This window comes from Bombus impatiens, unplaced genomic scaffold, assembly GCF_000188095.3.
Source record: "Bombus impatiens unplaced genomic scaffold, BIMP_2.2 scf_0418, whole genome shotgun sequence".
Classification (NCBI taxonomy): domain Eukaryota; kingdom Metazoa; phylum Arthropoda; class Insecta; order Hymenoptera; family Apidae; genus Bombus; species Bombus impatiens.
Window position 1 is genome coordinate 2,999,056 of NT_176837.1, and position 18,678 is coordinate 3,017,733.

At 42.0% G+C, this 18,678-nt stretch overlaps 1 protein-coding gene across 4 annotated transcripts in view; it reads left to right on the top strand.

Moving 5' to 3' along the window:
* LOC100740902 (protein groucho-like) overlaps positions 1–18,678 on the top strand; it is a 177,714-nt gene that overhangs the window by 21,354 nt on the left and 137,682 nt on the right. The window contains exon 1 of one of the 4 annotated variants that reach the window (XM_012386844.3): positions 10,248–10,268. The exons of the other annotated variants lie outside the window; for them this stretch is intronic. Within the exon in view, the coding sequence (XP_012242267.1) occupies positions 10,266–10,268 (3 nt within the window). The 5' untranslated portion in view covers positions 10,248–10,265. Of the gene's footprint in view, positions 1–10,247; positions 10,269–18,678 lie in introns of those variants that run through there. 4 annotated transcript variants of the gene reach the window in all.

The window sequence follows — 18,678 nt, forward strand, 5'->3', positions numbered from 1 at the left end:
GAGGAGGGGGGGGGGGGCGAGAAACGCGTCGAATAGAGAAGGACGGAGAATGAAACGGGAACGAACAAAGAAAAAAAGAAGACCGGAGGGAGGAAAAAAACAGTACTGGCAAAAGAGTCGAGGCTGTCCCTCGAAAGGCGGTGACAATGTTGTGGAAAAAAGGTGGCTCTGTGTCGAGTGCCGCGAAGAAGCGAAGAGGGACACACGTTGGCGAGGAATAAGGATGAAAGATATAGTTGCTTTGCTTTTTTACGTACAGGATAAGGGGTAGGCGTACGTCGGTGACGAAATAGTAGTGCATACACGGTATTAGACGAACATAACCTTCTGTAAACCGTGATATGCACTCGCGACGGGCCCTGATTCGGTAAATATTGATGCGTTTAATCGGCCCGTTTGCCTCGACGCTTGTGTAAACGCGGTTCGGTGCGCGTATAGATGAAAACACTTTTGTAAACTCGATGAAATCGAATATATGATAGGTCTATCTTTTTTTTTTTTTTTTCATTTCTTTTATTATTTGTTTTGATTTTGTGTCTCGTTTTTTCGCTGTCTATGATATAACATCGATCTAATAAAATACGTGCAAACAATGCGATCTAATTTCACGGACCAAACAAAGACATTTGACTTGGTAAATGGCAGGGGAGGGGAACGTTTTGTAAGCAGCGTGGAACGATAATCGGGGCGATTTTAAGCTTCGAAGCCGTTCGACGCCACGCTGCACATGGTAATGCGTTGTTGGAGGCACTCCGTGCCGGGACATGCGAGCCGAGGCGAATCGAGTTGCGCTGTCGGCACGGAAATATGGAATCACAGTGATATCTTGAGCGTCACGTCGTCCATTATGCTGATGCGCCCGGTAAATTTCACGCATTATACTCCCATTATATGTTTCCTGACCGAGTGGAATCGCGATCTCGTGCTCCCGTTCGCGGTAATTACACGCTGCTGCTTCTTGTTCACCGGTGGGGAAAGAGAGGAATAGCAGGGGGAGGAAGCGATTGTTTTAATTTCTGCCTCGTTCCATCGCTGCCGCGTTATTGCTTTACGTTCATATCTCCTTTCACCGTGTATTTGTTTATTTCCCCTTTTTTCTTCTCGTTTTACTTCATCAGTCATTTTTCACGCATACACACAGAGTGGTTCGATCCTATCGTTGACTCGATATACCTCTGTGCGTTTGCTCGTTGATACAATTACCCACGTTGAACGAACGCGACGACCGGAAAAAATCGTTTCGCGCGACCTACTGTATCGACGAAAGAGCAGCGTGTCTGACTGGGTTCGATGGAGTATAGCCAAATTGTATTCTCCTATAACGTTTATTCGGCACCTGGGGCGCGTATTTCTTTCCCCTCCGGCTCTCGCCTATGTGACGCGACATATTGTCTGTTCCATTACTCTCTGAACTGGCGCCCCGAGATTCACTTACGCTGCCCGCTCTCGTGTTATTCTACACGAGACCGCGCTAGTACGACCGTAAAAATCTTGTCGATAAAAAGGGAACGTTGTATCGGGCAGAGGGGAGAGCGTATCGAAGTGCAGTAAAACAAAGGGTGAAAAAAGAAAAGAAGAAGGGAAGAGGAAGAAGTGGAAGAAGAATAACGCAGACGGCTCGTTTCCGATAAGAACTTTCAGAGAACGTAAAAAGACGATTCTTCCTCGATACGGGAATCGTACTGTTAAGGTTCATGGAACGGATACCGATAAAACGATTTGATTTGCTCGTGCACGCTCGCCTAGTTTTCTCTTCAATAAGGCTGAGATAATTAAATGGACGAACGCCCTTTATCGCCGGCTTCCCGTTTATAATTGCTATTTGTAAGAGTTTTTAATGGGTCTCTCGATAGTCGACCGTACCCGGGGGCAGAGGGAATACAGAGATCTGAACTCTGGCTGAAGTAGCTTATTACGTTAAATGGTTTTCTTTCCGATATCGGAGGCGAATTAATCAGCGAAGATAGCCGTGGATCTTCTCTCGTTCTTCTTTTTATATCTTTACTTCCTCACTTCCGAAAAAAAAAGGTAGATCGGACGAGACAGTTTAGCTTAGCTTGGTTGCAGGTGCTTGGCGGGGGGAGGGGGAGACGTATAATCCGAGGGTAGCCGAGCGAAAGAGACGAACAACTGCAACTGGGAAAGCATCCCTCGTCTCTGCCGAAATAATCCCCCTGACTGGCGCAACAATGGCCAGAAACGAACCCCCGAGCGTGAAGCGTAATACCCGAGTCCTCAGGGTGCCGTAAATTGGTCCACTGGGAGTGCAAAGGAGAAGAGAAGAGCTGTGTGGAGTGCTTTACCTATGGACCCTCGTGGTTACTTTGCCACCCCTCCAATTCCGTCTTCTGTTTCAACAAGGAACATCCTACTCGAGAAATCCCACAGCAAAAGCTCGTTTCTTCTTTATTGCTTTACAATCGCTTTCGTGCGCTCGTCCGTTTCACAACCATTCGAATCCACCGCTCACATCGATGTTTTATAATTTACGAACTCATGAAAAATGTCTTATAAATTGCGAAGGTAACGAGGGATAGAAATTTCTTGCCGTCGTTCGATAGTTTGCGAAACATGCGATGAAAATCTTCAACCGAATCGAATCGATGATAACAACGTACCGTGAAGAGTATACACTTCCGGCTTTGCTGGCAGACCGAAGTGCTCGCGATTTCAAAATGCTCATACCGTTGCGGGCAGATGGAAATATATAAACGTGCGCCGTATCTCGTGGTCAATAAATATTGCCCATCGAGTAAATTTGTTTGCATTATGACAGTAGTGATGGCTTACACGCACGAGAAGGGTTGGATCTTTTCTTTCGCGTTTCGGCGAGACATTCGTGCCCCGTCTGTTTGTCTTCCGGCAACGCTTTTCAGGCAATTATTTATCTTTCGGCCGTGCCCTCTATAGATAGCCCTGGTGAACTGGTAAAGCTGGGGGTTCGTTCTATCCTCGTCGAGCTTTCTCAGACACTGCCCGTTTCAACCGAGCTACAAGGGTTCCTCGAGTGTTCGGAACATAATCCATTGTGCCGGAGCGATTGTGTTTACGTCTGCATGCGTTTTCAAGTGGAATGGAACTCCGCTTCCACCAGGACCCCCCTTCTCTGTTCGGTGCTCGTTTAAATAACTCTCGAATTGCCTCCACCATCTTTCACTTCTCCTTTTAACTCCTTCGAAAGGAGAGTTCTACCGTTTCGTACGTGGTCCGGGCAATCTCGTGCCAGTATATATTCCTCGATCGTTTCCTCACCGCTTAATCTTCCGTCTCTGAAGCTGAATCGCTTCTAGTATTAACCTCGCGATGAAGTGGCTGGCAAAGTGGCGATTCCTTTCAAATAGCACAGTTCGAACACTCGTTAAGCAAGCGTTTCGATCGAGACTACGAATTTCTCCATCGTTCCTCCGGTAATGGCTAACGATTCCTCGAATCGTGTTTACACCCATCAACGCTTTATCATCGTTGCACGCAACGTCTTTTCACCTCAGCCTTAATTATTCATAACATCTATGGCTGCGATAATCGGTCTTGTGATAGATTACACGTACAATTAACCGGATTCGCGTCACTAATAACTTCTTCCCCCGTGGTTGGCAAAAAAGAATGTTGAGAGCGATGGGAACATGTCCGGAAGGAGGGGAACATCGCGCATTCGATACGGAGGACCGCTCGCGATTTTCACGGCTCGTTAGTCACGGCTTTATAAATCGAACTATCCTCCAGGAAAAAAGGGAAAAAACGTGCGCATACTTGCCTACGCTCGAATGTATGCGTGCACCTATATCCAAAGACACACGTATGTATCACTGACGAAGGCCGCGTGTATATGTGTATTTGGAGAATGTGCGAGTGCATAAGTATTTCGTGCACGTTCGCCACGAATAATGCGTGCAGGCACTTGGCAAGGAGCGACGGATACCGTGGCGCAGCTATACACATGCGCATGAATATACATATAGTCACCACGCGAACGTTCACGTGTGTACACGTTCTGCATGTATACAGCGCGATAAATACGCCTAACCGCTTTGTAAACCTCGCTGGAAGGTGGATAGGGGGAAAAAGAAAGTCCGAGGAAGCCTCTTCAAGTCCCCTCGGACTTGCTCGTACAGGAGAATGGCACTAATTGGCATTAGGCTTGGCAGTTTGTCGTGTTCCCCCTTCTTTGAGCCTGCGTACGCTGCTCCCTGGCTCTGCTACATCACGCTGCCGCACACCGGAGCGTTTCGCGTTTCCATGACTCCTCTTCCGTGACTGCAGACATTTCTCTCCTCGCCTCTACACCCCTCCCCCCCGTACCTTTCTGCCCCGTGTAAAATTGCTCGCGGGCCTCTCTTTCTCTCTCCGCAAGTCCATACAATCGGCTATATAGTATTACTTATCGCTGCTGGCGGCACGCACAGATCTGTAATATCGATCGCATATCCACGATCGCGCACCGCTCTCCCGTACACTTTTTCGTCCTTTAATCCTGGCGCTTTGGGACTCTGTAATTTCTCACCGCGGGGGGTTATTATCCTGCACCGGCATCGATGCCACGAAAAATGCCACGGCCTTCGTGGACGATTCGGGAACGTGGTTCTAAAGGAGTTCGAATAGGTGATTGGCTTTGGTGACTCATTCACCAGGCTCGATTGTAGGCTTTACTTTTTCTGTAGTATTTATTGAACTGCAAGATCAGACAGGAAATTGGTCAAATTAAATAAAGGTATAAGTGATGGTATTGCGATATTTGTTGAATTCTATGCTTCATGGGCAAATATATTGTTTACATTCCATAGGGAAAATTGATCGTGCAGGTGTTTTCAGGTTTTGAAAAATAGTCAAATATTGATATTGATCTGTATTATATTATACAACTGTTTGTTACACCAGATATCTCCAATATTTTTAATAAAATTGTATATTTGAACGAGAAAGATTCCAGGTTGAAATTCTTATGGTTTTATTTAGATATTCCGATTTTTATATTCCTGATATTTTCATCGATTTTGATAGGTAATATATCTGAAATAAATGGATGAGAATGTAAAATGTTATACAACTATTGGCAAATTCATTAGAGGAACTAAATGGAATTTTTCTGATTAATAATCACGAGGATTTTAAAATCACTATTATGGTTTCATGACACGCTTCAGACCGAATTCAAAGTGCTGAATAATACAAGTTTAAAGCGAACCATTTATGAGATACTGCTACTCCGAACAATGGCGATAAATTTACTACTTTTTTTTTAGTACAGAATGGTGATTTTGACTTCTATCACACGACATATTAGATTTGCCAGTCGTTATTCGAAACGGAAGCTGTGGTTAATTTATCGATAACGTTTTACAATTCTTCTTAAAGATTTGAAAACAGATTGATCATTTTAGGAATTATCGATATCGTGAATGCAATTTTTATTGATCGAAAAGATTCAGCTGTACTTAGGTTGTGTATTTCTTCTGATTGATCGAGTGGACATTTTCTGGAGATAAATTTTGCAATATTAAATTATTCAAGTATCTTTCACGTTTTATCCATTCGTGTATTTGTATCTTATGAATATTACTTTATTCACATTTTTATCGCTGTACTACTATGTTTCATTATCCCAAGATTAGCGTGGCATTAGGTCAGTCTATTTATAGCTATTATACTCGTAGTTTTCGAGTCACAGAAATTTTTAATTAATCGTAATATTTTCTCTAAGTGCCCGAAATTGCACTCATAACGCATTAAAGTATACTTAAAAAAAAAGAAGGATCTTATTTCGACACCAATTGTGTACTCTAAAATTAACCTCCTCTCTCTAAACCATTCAACATACTCTAAACTAATATTTCTAAACTAATATGGCCAACTCTATCCATAGACTAAACTCATAACATAAAAGTAAAGAGAAAACAGCTTGTGCTGGTAGTTAAAATGTGGCACTGACAGGATTTTGCCCATAACACCTATAACTCTCTACAAGTGAAAATCTTTTTATGGTCGATGATTCTGCGAAGAACCTAAAACGAAATACTCTAGGGATTTTCTTCCTTGCACCGCGTTTCAAGACCACGAATAGCGTCCAGCCACGAAAACTGTCTGAACGTTTTTCTAGCGATATCCTCGAACGACACTCTCGTGAATTTTCAACCACTGCTCGTTCACTTATATACATACATAGGGTGATCTGGAAAAAAGAGCGGAGCAATTTAGGTGTATACGGTGCCTGAAGTGAAAATGTTGAATTAGCATAGAAATTAAAAAATTAACTTTGAAAGAGATAAAGTAAAGTAAAATAGCATAGGTATTTATTTAAAGCTTCTTTCATAACTCTATAAAATTGTTTTACGTCCTTATGTTTAAATTCATTTTTCATTGCGAATTCGATTTTCATTACTCAAAAATGCTATACGTATGCTGGCAAATAATTTTCATAGACAAATAATTGTCTGTCTCTAAAACTCTACGTATGTGTTTGACTTAAATTATTACGAAATATTTCCCATAATTTTCTGATCTTTTAGTACGTGTTCTACATAAAAGCGATATCATATACATAACCTAGCTGAGACAATCGCGTCAACTCAAAGCAACGTCGAACGCAGTAAAAGTAAAACTCATTTGTAAAAATGATTTGGGATATTTTGATTAATTAATTTTTAGTCTCTCGTTGACGCGGCTATAATTCTTTCTCTCGATTTTACAATTACTGTGTACCTCAAAATTACTCGAGCCATTCTTTCTGGATCACCGTGTATATACGCGTCTACACAGGGATATTCTTTCCGAATACGTCTATCCGGTCGGCGGCACACTGGTTTTCCGCAAACCCACCACGCTATGCAAATATTTGTCGGACGTTCGTCGGGCCTGGTGCACGCTTCTTCTCCATCTCCTTCTGTTCCCGGTCGACGTTCACTCTGACGTATCTCTTAGGCCACGTCGTCATGGATACCGTCTACAGACGGCCGTGGAACGAAGGAAAAGAGAAACGTCCAAATATTTGCGTTCGACTAGCGCACACGGATACTAATCAGTTTCTTTTAGGCGCAGGACAGTGACACTGGCTGGCCTGAAACTCGCTGGACAACATTCGTATTTTTGTTCTGTTACTTCTGTTACGAGCCTATCCAGATATGCTCACGAACGAGATCATAAAAACAATCCTATAGGTATTCTCGTGGCTGAGTGTAACTCGTATATAGCTTGCAATGTAGCTGGATGTTTTTGTGGTTTTCGGGAATGTTTTCTTTGCGGATACCTTATTGACGTTGAATCATGTTACGAACAATTTTTTTCGGTAACTACATTCTCATGATTCTCCATATAACGCTATAACGCTGCTTGATAAGATTTATTATGTATTTTTATCGTTGGTACATTTGTACATTTATCGTTTATTCGATCAATAATTCATTAAGGTGCAATTGGCACAGCAATTAAAGTGCAGGGTTAGAAATGTCTTTGTCGTGCTTGACCGAGATCTCGAGTCCTTATCCCCTTGAATCTCTGCCAGTTTGCTTGTTCTGGCGCCCCGTTATAAGTAAAATAAATATTGTATATCGAGAATTTCCCACAACGGGAGGAGTCACCTGAAAGAAACATAACGCCTTTTAACTTCAAGGAGTCCGCTTATGTAAGTTGTAATGTTCGCCGCTAAACGATACCGGATTAAATTTTCGAAACAGTCGTTATTTCAAGGCAATGGAACAAATAGTCTAACAGCTATTTTACGATCTCTTGAGTGTTGGTTTCACCGGCAATGTCAAAAGGAACAAAGTATATATAAAAAGAGGTCGCGACCAAACGACGCCAGTTCCATTGTCTTCGACCAATCATCTTACCATTTGTGATTGTAGAAAATTGACGAGGAAAACTCGAGCTGGAAAAACTCGCAGTTTGTCACGAATAGAAAAACATATGGTAATTCATGGAAATGTGTATTTGAATACTTGTAAACATCTTTTCTGAATATATTATACGCGTTATAGAAGGGGTAATGTAATGTATGATGTACAAGATAATAAGACTACCATGTTCATATCGGAAAAGTTTGAAACAAATACGAATATTTATATACGGAAATTACACGATGTTTGAACTTCTCTTCGTTTCTCATTTACATCTAAATTTCATTGTACGAGTACACAATTAAGATTCGGTTCTCAAGAAACTGATATCTTGCTTCCATAAGTTCTGAAGTAAATTTATAAAACAGGATTCGTAATATTATTACTTTTTTGCATTTTTCAATTTATCAAGTGAATATTAATAAACCTTGGAATATTTAGTGGCACTTCCCGTTAGCATTAATTATACGTTTAAGACGACCATTCACGTTGCTTATTAATATTTTAGTAAACACACATTATAGTAAGTATCTGGTAACTTCTATATACATCTTCAGATTGGTACTCTCCACTATTTAGCAATCAATTAAATTATAACTGTCCGGTGAGTAGCGAACCTTGGATCATATTAATGCACAAAGTGGAAGGTTGATTAAAGAATTCTAGTATGATTGTGATTTTGTTAAATTTTTATTTAAAATTAGTATGATGGTAATTTTGAAATCTTAGTATGGTCGTGATTTGTAAGTCTTTTATTTTCGAAACGCTTGGTGTTTATATCCTAGGGATAATTACTGAAAATTCTCAATGCGAGAATTGATTGTAAATTTTAATAAATAAAAAGAACATGTCCTAGGGGTCAGTCTAGGGAGTGTGTTTTCGGCAACGTTTTTTTGTGAGGTGGGAATGTGTGTGTCTGTCCAATCGTGTTTTCTTTTTTTTTATTTTTTTTATTTAAAATTTCATATTCACAATTTGTCCGATTTGGACATTTGGTAGAATTGTTTGGCTGTTTGATTATCATGTGGGTACCATCGGGGTACCATCTTCGTGTTCATTAGGTTATATCTCTTATGAGATCTGTTGGGTGTTTCCTCTTTAGTCTTCTTTCTATGATTGATGTGTTGATCGTTTCCGCTGCCAGCCGGTTCGAATGCGTTGCTATTCTTTCTCTGTACCTTTTTGCACATCTGCTAATCTCCTCCTTGACCGTTGGTATTCCCAGGTCTTTCCGAATGTCATCGTTTCTAACCTACCATGGGGCGTTTACTATTGTTCTAAGAATTTTAACTTGCATTGTCTCCATTTTGCTTATATGGCTCATTGCTGCTGTTTCTCATAGTGGTATTCCGTATGTCCAGATTGATTTTATAACCATTTTATATATTTTTAATTTATTTTCTATACTTAGTTTGAATTTTCGGCTTGTTAGCCAGTACATTTGTCACCTTGCTATCTGTATTTGTCTATTATTGTTTTAGTATGCTGTTTCCATGTGAATCGTGTATCTAAGTGGAGTCCTAGGTATTTGACTTGCCTTGTTTGTATTATGTGTGTGCCGTTTAGTATAATGCTTGGTAGTTTCTATGTGTGCCGTTTAGTATAATGCTTGGTAGTTTCTGTCTTCTCAGTGTAAATGTAATATGGTTGCATTTATCGGGATTTGCTTTAATTTGTTTAACTTGTAGCCACTTTTCTATTTTTGTGATATGTTCTTATAGTAATGTGATTGCTGTTACAGGGTTAGTGTGCCTGACTAGTACCGCTGTGTCGTCCGTGAATGTCAGTATTTTGCTATTAATATTTGTTGATATTAGCCGTGTATAGTGTGTACAGTATTGGTCCTAAAACGCTTCCTGCCTTGATGTCTTTGACTTCGGAGTATGTGTCCTTGATTTTTATTACGAAGGTTCTGCTGCTTAAGTAGGATTTTATTAATTGGTATGTTTGCTCCTGGAATTGTTTCCTGATTGTTTGTAGTAGGTTTGCGTGGTTTATTTTGTCCAATACTTTCTCTATGTCCATAAAGAGGGCTGTACAGTATTGTTTGTTTTCTAGTGCTAGTATTATTTCATTGACTAGCCTGTGCATTTGCTTTATAGTGGAGTGTTTGTTTCTGAATCCGAATTGGTGTTCCGGTATTAATGATATCTTAGTATGGTTGTGATTTGTAAGTCTCTTATTCTCGAAGCGCTTGGTGTTTATATCCTAGGGGTCAGTCTAGGGAGTGTGTTTTCGTCAACGTTTTTTGCGAGGTGGGAATGTGTGTGTCTGTCCAATCGTGTGACCATCGAAATGTCGTGCGCGTCTTGCAAGTTGTACATGAGCTTAACGTCTCATTAGTCACATCGTCCTGCGGTCTATTGCCGAGTTTTTCTTGCTGTCGAAGTTTATGAAACGTTGTTTGCTATCAAGTGGATCTATCCAACGCTTAAAATGGTAATTAAGTTGTAGACGTGATCCGAGTTGTAAACCTTACAATGTGACAATGTGGAAAAGTTTTCAAAAATTGTTACGGACAGATGTGCTGTCCGTAATAATAAACAATAAATACTCGTGACTAATTGTAGTGTTAATGATATTTCAGAGAATTTTCCACGGTAAGTGTCGAAATACCTTCGTCGTCTGTTGTATAATAAAATACAGGAAGCCTTGGATAAGCTCATTTTCAATACAGTTCCGTATCATCGATGTCAAACGAATCGGATATATATATTATCAGCCTTCCTCACCGTGAACTCATCCTCTATCTTCGTCTTTGCTTCTACGTATCATCGTCCGTCTCTATCTCCGTTCCTCCGGCTTTTATCAGTCGATTGAATATCGATTAAGTCTGTGCCGCTTTCCATTGCATAATTGAATCGTATTCGTGTTAATTCATCGTTATATCGGCTCGTTGAAAATAAATTGTCACGTTCCACTTCAGTGGCTCGAGTTTCTAGAACTAATCTGCATAGCACGTGTTCTTCTCCCGTGCAAAGCAGAAAAAGGAAAGAGGAAAAACGTTTCACGCAGATAGACAACGAACCGTTGTAGCGGATTTTGCATAAAGAAAAAAAAAGAGATAGAAAAAGAAAAAAGAAACGTACGATCGCGATTAGAGATTCTGTTTGTTAGTTTGCAGAGAGTTGTTTTAAGTTTGGTTAATACTGAAAAAATCTAGGAAAGACGAAAAGTGGCTAGCTAAATGTGGCCCAACCGGATCGAAGTTATCCACTCGTAGCTCACGCTATCGGATTATCAAATTCCTGTTTACGGTCGTCGTGTCAGGTCACACGTAAATGCCGAGGGCCTGGCTAATCCAGTCCTTGGTATATACTATATACCACTCATCAAGTATTCCAACGACAATCGTTGGGAGCCCTAACCGTAAACGACCCTCACTGAGCATCTCCCTTTCCCCCCTCCCTAACTGAACAACACAGAAGGGGTCCCTATTATTTTCCACGAGGTCGTCCGTGACCACCTCGGGGGTCCCTCTTCGTGATCGGTCGTAATTTTTGGAAGCGAGCCGCGACCCTCGAGGGCTTTGGGGCGTTAAGCTGAATTAACATAAGAGCGTGTGTGCAAACAGAATGGCTCGGGGACAGCGTGTCCGAGAGCGAGACAGCGTGACGAACGAGACACCGTGTTGGCGAGAGACGGAGAAAGCGCCGGGACGTGGCTCGATGAATGGGGAGAGAGAAGGGAGAGCATGGTGGGAACACGTGTCCCACACGGAGATAGTTAATTACTCGTTTGTGCACGCTGGCTCGCTCGCTACCAGCAGCCAGCAGGCTAACTGAGACGGAAAATCGGTGAGCGTCGCCGACGAAGCAGGATAGAATTATATACTCCACTGTTGCGGGAATGAGAGCAGTCGAGAGCTTCGTAGAGAAACGAAGGAGTGAAACGGCTCGAACGAGAATGGTCACTGGAGCGAGAGAGACGAGAATAGCGCACAAGCACGGGGATCGAAACGAGAGGGAAGATCGTTTCGAAGACAGAGACATCGGGCTGGTGCGTGACTGCCGCGGGAGGGAGACAGGATATTCCTGTTTCATCGGGCCGTCGAGACCTACGCTCGCCACACGAAGGTGGAGAAGGTGGCAGCGATGGAACAGGGTATACGAGGAGGAGGCGAAAAACGAGGATGAGGTTAATGATATACATGGGGGCTACCGTATACTACCGGCTCGATCCCATCTGTGGCTACCTTGTCTCCTTCCCTCGCTTCTTCGCCTTTCCTTCTTGCACTTTGCAGCGTCTTACTTGCACCGCCGTTTCCTTTTCGGAAGCTTCGTATGCTTCTTTCGCTCCTCACCGGCGAACAACGTTATATACGTGTACCTGTAGCACTCTCTGTTCTCTACGTGCCTAGGTTATACGACTAAGGGTACGGGTTCTTACGTGTTAACACGTATTCGATAGTGTTATTGAGTCCGATCTTTGCACTTGATGTATCGCTTTTGATTAATCCGGAAAGCCATGTAAAAGGATCGCGTTTGTCAAGATTAGATAAAGACGGAGCACGTGTTCTAATATTAGACGTGGGCGCAAGGGATTTATCGGCTCTTTGAATTTATCATTTATTTTGAAACGGTGGAAAAACTGTTAGACGTCGGAGATTAATATGTTCGGTTGTGAGGTAAATCTTTAAAGGAAAAGTCGGATAGTTTACACGTGTACGATCATATCTTTATTCGTTTTTTTTATAATGTCCTGTTTTTAAATTCCTTTTTCTGTTCATTCACAAACAAGTGTAATTATGTCAAAGGATTGTTTTAACCGTGTTAGAGTAAAAACAATCGTACGAATCGATAATTTTAATCTAAAGCTCGTTGACGATGTAAATAAAATCACCTTTATAAATTAAGATAGGCTATGTATAATTGTCGTTTTAAAAGTCCACACAACAATCTTTATAAATAAAATACTCAAGCGCGATTCGATGTATTTTATCCACAAGAGCGATAAATGTAATGAATTAGTTTCCATCGCAATCTCAAAAACAAGATACCGTTTATTTTACAGTTATAGTAACCCTTCAGACATAATTTCAGTCTGCAACTTCTTCGATATTTATTTATACTGCTGTTTCAACAAATCAATAATCGAAATAATATTTAGTATTAAGAACTGAAACAAAATTAAAAGCTAAAATAAAGAATCAATTCCGATATGTAGCGGAATATATAGATAATACAGTGGAACGACCGTAATCTGTCACAAATGTGATTCGATGAACATTCGAGTAGCTTAATTACTCCACACACACACACACGCACGCACGCTAAAACCAAAGAAAGATAGTGCTCGAATATTTTCCCAGTCGAATAATTTCCAGTAGACACACGCGCACGTATAGCTCTTTGATTGTAACTCGTACAGGATTCGTACGAAGATTGTGCAAGCACGCGCACAATACGATTCCGCAGCCAGTTTCGTAGTCGCTAGAGCGAATATTGGTATTCGCTACCAGCGTTACAAGACTGCGCACGCTCTGGTGACTTTTCGAGCGGCAGAACGCGCGTTCCACGGGGAATCCCAGTTGTTTGAGCGGGAAGAGGGACAGGAACTATGCGCGGTGAACTCCGTCGCAGAAATGCAAGCACATACACGCATCAACGAAGTCGAGCGAATCTCATGCGGCCGGATCTTCTCTGTTGTGCACGACTCTGTTTACTCGTACCATTTGTATAGACAATGCGTCGTGATATTTGTAATTTGTATCTTGATGGTTTAAAAAATGTGGTCTTCTTTTTCTTGTTCATTTTGACTCTATCTATAGTCTTAACTTAATTAGTTAAAAGGTGACGTGGATATGTTGACGTTTTGGGGCAACGACGCGATTTAATATTTCTAATCTTGAGAAATTTAAAGTTTAATACGTTGGTGCAAATTAGTTGATATTTGAGAAAACAATAATGTTGTTCACTTTGTTTTGGTTCAAGATGAACCAGACTGTATAAAATTCTGATTTTTGGAACACATGGTTTACAGGGGAAATTCGAAGGATAGTTAAAATCCTTTATTTGAGCCACTCGGTTCAGAATCAAATTCATGAATCGAAAAGTTTAAGGAAATTTGTTTTTATTTATCTTAGAGCTTTATGCCATCTTTTTGTGATACATTTTTTCTTCTTCCTATTAAATCTAAACTCTCGGACCCTCGTTGTCCACGCCACGGTAACAAGATGTATCTCGTTTCTTTTTTTCCTTTTCTTTCCACTCCTTTCTTGAACACTTCACGCTGTCTCGAAACGACTACGAAGTCAACTCGGAGATAATAATAAAAAAGAAGAACAGCAAAGGGGAAAGAGGAGAGGAAAAAAAGGGAGGAAGTACATAGTTAGGTCGCCGAGACCTCGTCGCGTAGCTACATTAGCTGCAGCTTGTTCGCAGATAAAGGCAGCCACGCTCTTAAAAACCCTCGGTCGACCGTTGTCGGGAGATAGCTCCGATAATGGCTCGACATCCAGGAGACACGAAAGACTTTTCTCCCTATCTTCCTTGTCACGCTTACACATTTATCTGGTTCCGTTCAACCCGTACCAATCATAGCCGCGAGAAACAGGTTAACGACTGGTCTGGACATAGAAAAACAATTAGAGGCGGTTCACCTCGTACCATCTACGAGAATGGAGAACTTATATAATTTCGTTTCCTTTTGTTTTTCTTCCCTCTTTCGGATACGTCTGGCATATTTTTTATCAACGAATATTCTAATTAATTCTGCAACCTTTTTCTGAATTGTTCTTCTCTGATGTATTTTAAATTCCTCAAGTAATTTACCATAGTTGTTAATTATCTATCGATAAATTCCACATTCGATCTTGATTCGCTCCAATTTGTATTGTAATTTCTTCTACATGTAATACTATATATATAATATTTTCGATTAAAATATTTGCATAATTCCAGCGTGTATTTTAGACAAATTCTATCCAAACCTGCGTTACGACTGGTTTAAAAAAAGCTTTAAAAATTATAATTGACGTGTCAAAATATCGAGTAATTGTCTGACCCATGGTCCTTCAACGAAGCGTCAAAACGCTTGCGAAATGTAGCAGAAACATTTGCTAGGGGCACGCGTGTATTATACATATACGTAAGTATGTATATATATATATATGCGAAGCCGGAAACCAAGGGAACGGTGTTAAACTCACGACTCAGCCACGCTGAACGGTCGAACGACTCCGCGAAGAGAGTTGTTTTGTAATCTCTCGTTGGCTCTCGACAAATCGTGGCCGCCGGTGATTCACATAAATCCCGCATTTACGGCCACGTCGAAACAGATCGTTGAGCACATACGCGTGCCATTCTCCGATTAGAATCGCAATTTAGACGCCACGGAACGATTCTTCTCGAATTTCATTGCTCGTGCGCTCACCCTCGTGTAGGGGTGAACGGAAAGAGAAGGAGGGAGAGTGGCCACGGATCCACCCTATAATATCGGATAACGAGATTATCGTGAACCAAGCAAGAAAGTGGTGGTGAGTGCCGTGTGGCCGTCCTGCTCGAGAAATTTCATTTCGACGTAACCGTGCACCCTGCACCCTCTAGAGAGAAAAAAAAGGCGATGGTATGGGGACGGTATCGGGCCAGGGGGATAGGTAAGGGTGACATTGTCCATAAGTGTCGAGGATTGAAGCGAGCCCAGCCTTTTCAAAGTCCCTCTGACTCGTTCGGTTTGCCAGTAATTGTAACATATTCACCCCTGACGCAGTCAACCCTTATGCAAAGTTGCCTCGAACATTGTGTCGGCTCTTAAAGGTTGCCAGGATGAAACGAGCGATGTCGATGCCTGTTTGGTCCATGGGAAGAAGAGGAAGAATCACGAACCAGGAAGATGAGTGGTTCTATATAGGTTTCGCCTGGTTGAAATTATGAGATGTTTGGTATGATAGGTTGGCTTTCGGCAATTTATAGTATTTGAACAATGAGTTGGGCGATTTGTTTGTCTTACGATATTTTTAAGTTCATAATTCAATCTTTCGTGTATTTTATACGCGACTCACGCACGAGATTCAGAATTTTGAGAATTATAGAGTTTAGTTTACCAGTTAGCGCGAAATTCAATCCACGCATTCGCTGAATACGATTCAATTCTAAAATTATAAATTACTCTTATAGTTTTATACTTCCAACACCTGCTACAACAATCCTTACCAAAGGTTACAAATATTTTTCAAAATGTGCTTGATATCGAATTTTAGAGAAGCACGGAATAATCTGTTTGTTAAAGAGGGACGATTGGCGCACTGGTCGGTAGACGTAATCCCGAGAAAAATTTGACTTCACGTACTACTAATAGCGTACGTGTGTGGTTCTACGTGATTGTATAGGTGGTTATATGTACTGTAATACAGAGGTTGGTTTTGGGTGCTCGTATAAGGACGACGATGGAGGAGCAAAAATGGGGTTTATGACTGTAACAGATTAGGTGGCCGAACTACCAGGGTGGTTCTTGCCGTGCTTCCTATTATCGTAGAGCTTTTGTACCGTCATGCTTTTGTTGAAACGTTCTGTCTCTCTCTTTTTCTCCCCTGCTTTCGTTTCGAGCAAGAAAAGGTATGAAACGGACAGTGAAAGAGAGAGGTCGTTCCAGGGGTTGGGTGGCACCGGGCTACGACAGTTGGCCGATATTTGAGCTTCCTTTGTGTCGCTAAAGTACCGCGCCCCATTGGCGTAGCTCGGCTCGGAGTTTTCTCGTGGCGCTTTTATCTCGTGCTGCTTTTTCGCGGCAACTCTCTACGGGTTGGAAGCGCAAGGGCGGTTGGCGTAGACGGGAACGAGGGGCTGGAAAAGATAGGCGTCAGAGGTGGGGAAAGACAGAGGAGATTCGACCAGTAATTACCTGGTCCACTCGGAGTAGACGAACCGTTGCTTTTGGTCCTTTGTTCCGCTTCTCTCCGGCTTCTGTTCATTTAATCTTCGTTCCGCTTCCACGTGTTTTTTTAAACCCTTCCTTTCCTCCGCTTGCTCGCTGTTATCTTTCACTCGACGATCACGACGTCGACGTATAACTTCTCTCCTTTTTTTTTTTTTTGCTCGTTTCTTCTTTTCATTACCAGACAACGTTACCTTCATCAACCTTGTTCGCTTTACGTTCCGTGCGTAGTCAATTACGAAGCTTCTAAATAGAAACATTACGATGTACTTTTGGGAGGAAGAATGTTGTAAGGTGGCGGATCAAATCGTTAAATGTACTTATTAATTGATCTAACTGCAGTTGGGATCGTATGCTTCTTGGATGCTTGTAGACACCTTTGTCAGACTAAAAGGCGAATATGTTAAACCTGTATCACTTTTTATTCTTTATGATAATTATATATTACATAGTAAAAGGAAATACTTATGCATATACTGAAAATTAACCTCTGTAGCTGGAAAAAGAGAACTACATGTGTAGTTTTAAATTAACATATTACGCTGCTGACAAGGTTCAAGAGCTTTATCTCCCCTTAAATCTTCTTGAATTTCTGTTTCGCCGATCAAAACTCGTGTTCTTTCGAGTCCGATTAATTTATAACCTCGCTACATCCTTCCCATCAAGGCTACTATATGAGCCGTTCAAAATCCACATTGATCAACTCCATAAATCGAAGAGTACCTACAAGGAAATGATGTTATAAATAGCGTTCTTCCAATGCGCCTTAAAATTTTCTCCTGCTCCTATCATCTTCGTGCAATAAGTAAACTTATCGTGGAAGTAAGTCATTTGTTTTTCGACAATCGAACATCGATCGTGTACTTACGTAACAAAATTAAGTAATTAGGAAAAAGTGGAGCTGATCGATTTGGCTTCTGAGAGTACTCATATGGCAAATCGATTGCATTCAGCTCAGGAAGTTCGTACTCTTTCTGCAGGTTGAAAAAAACTTGCAAGAACGATCGATATCGACGGCAATCATCCAAAAAGCGATCAAAAGTTAAAGAGAAAGCGATTGCACGATTCGTTCGGAAACACGGTGCGTCCCCAACCATTCCTTTATCGGTCACGAAACCATTCAGTCATTGAAAGGAGATTTACAAGGCCCGCGATACTTAACAGTTTCCGAGGCAATCAAGCCTGGTTCACGCGCACGCAACGGGGCCGTGCCACGGAAACGTTAGTAATTTGTGTTTAACTTTAATTAGCCAGAGGGACGGGGAGAGGGAAGGAAAAAGGCTGTCGGTGTCGGGTTTACAAGCAGTTTCCACGGTGCATTTACTTGGGCAACACCGAGTGCATAAGCGTCACGGGTGCCGTGTTATTAAGTTAAGTCGGGCCACACGAATGGTATGCCCGGACTGGCAGAGTTCCGACAAGCAGCACAGAGAACACACAGCTGGTCGTTGTCGTCGTAGTCGTCGTCGCCGCCTAGCAGCTTCGTTGTCGTCGTCGTTGTTGTAGTCGTCGTCGTTGTCGTAGTCGTCGTCGTTGTCGTTGCCGTTGTCGTCGTCGTCGCCGTTGTCGTCGTCGTCGTCGTGGTGTTTGAGGTTGTCGTGGTGCGCGCACGTGAAAACGCGATGCAAAGCGTACATGCAAGCACAGACGCATGCACGCGTGCTGTGTATACCACACGCGCAACTCGCAGCATAATAGATAAAGGGCGGGTAGAGAAAGCGTACGCGGACGGTGAAACGGCTGGCAAAGAGGAACGGAGAGAGAGAAACAGAGAGAGACGTGACACGATGGTTGGCACGAGGCGCGAGCGAAAACGAGGAGGTATGAAGCGGTAGAGAGAGAGAGAGAGAGAGAGAGAAGAGGACGAACGAGCACACAGAGCACTTATCCACGTATCCAGCTCTCTGCAGTGTGACGTTATTTCACGAGAGCACCGATCGTATCGCCTTAATTGCTCGGCGGGTTAAACTGCCGC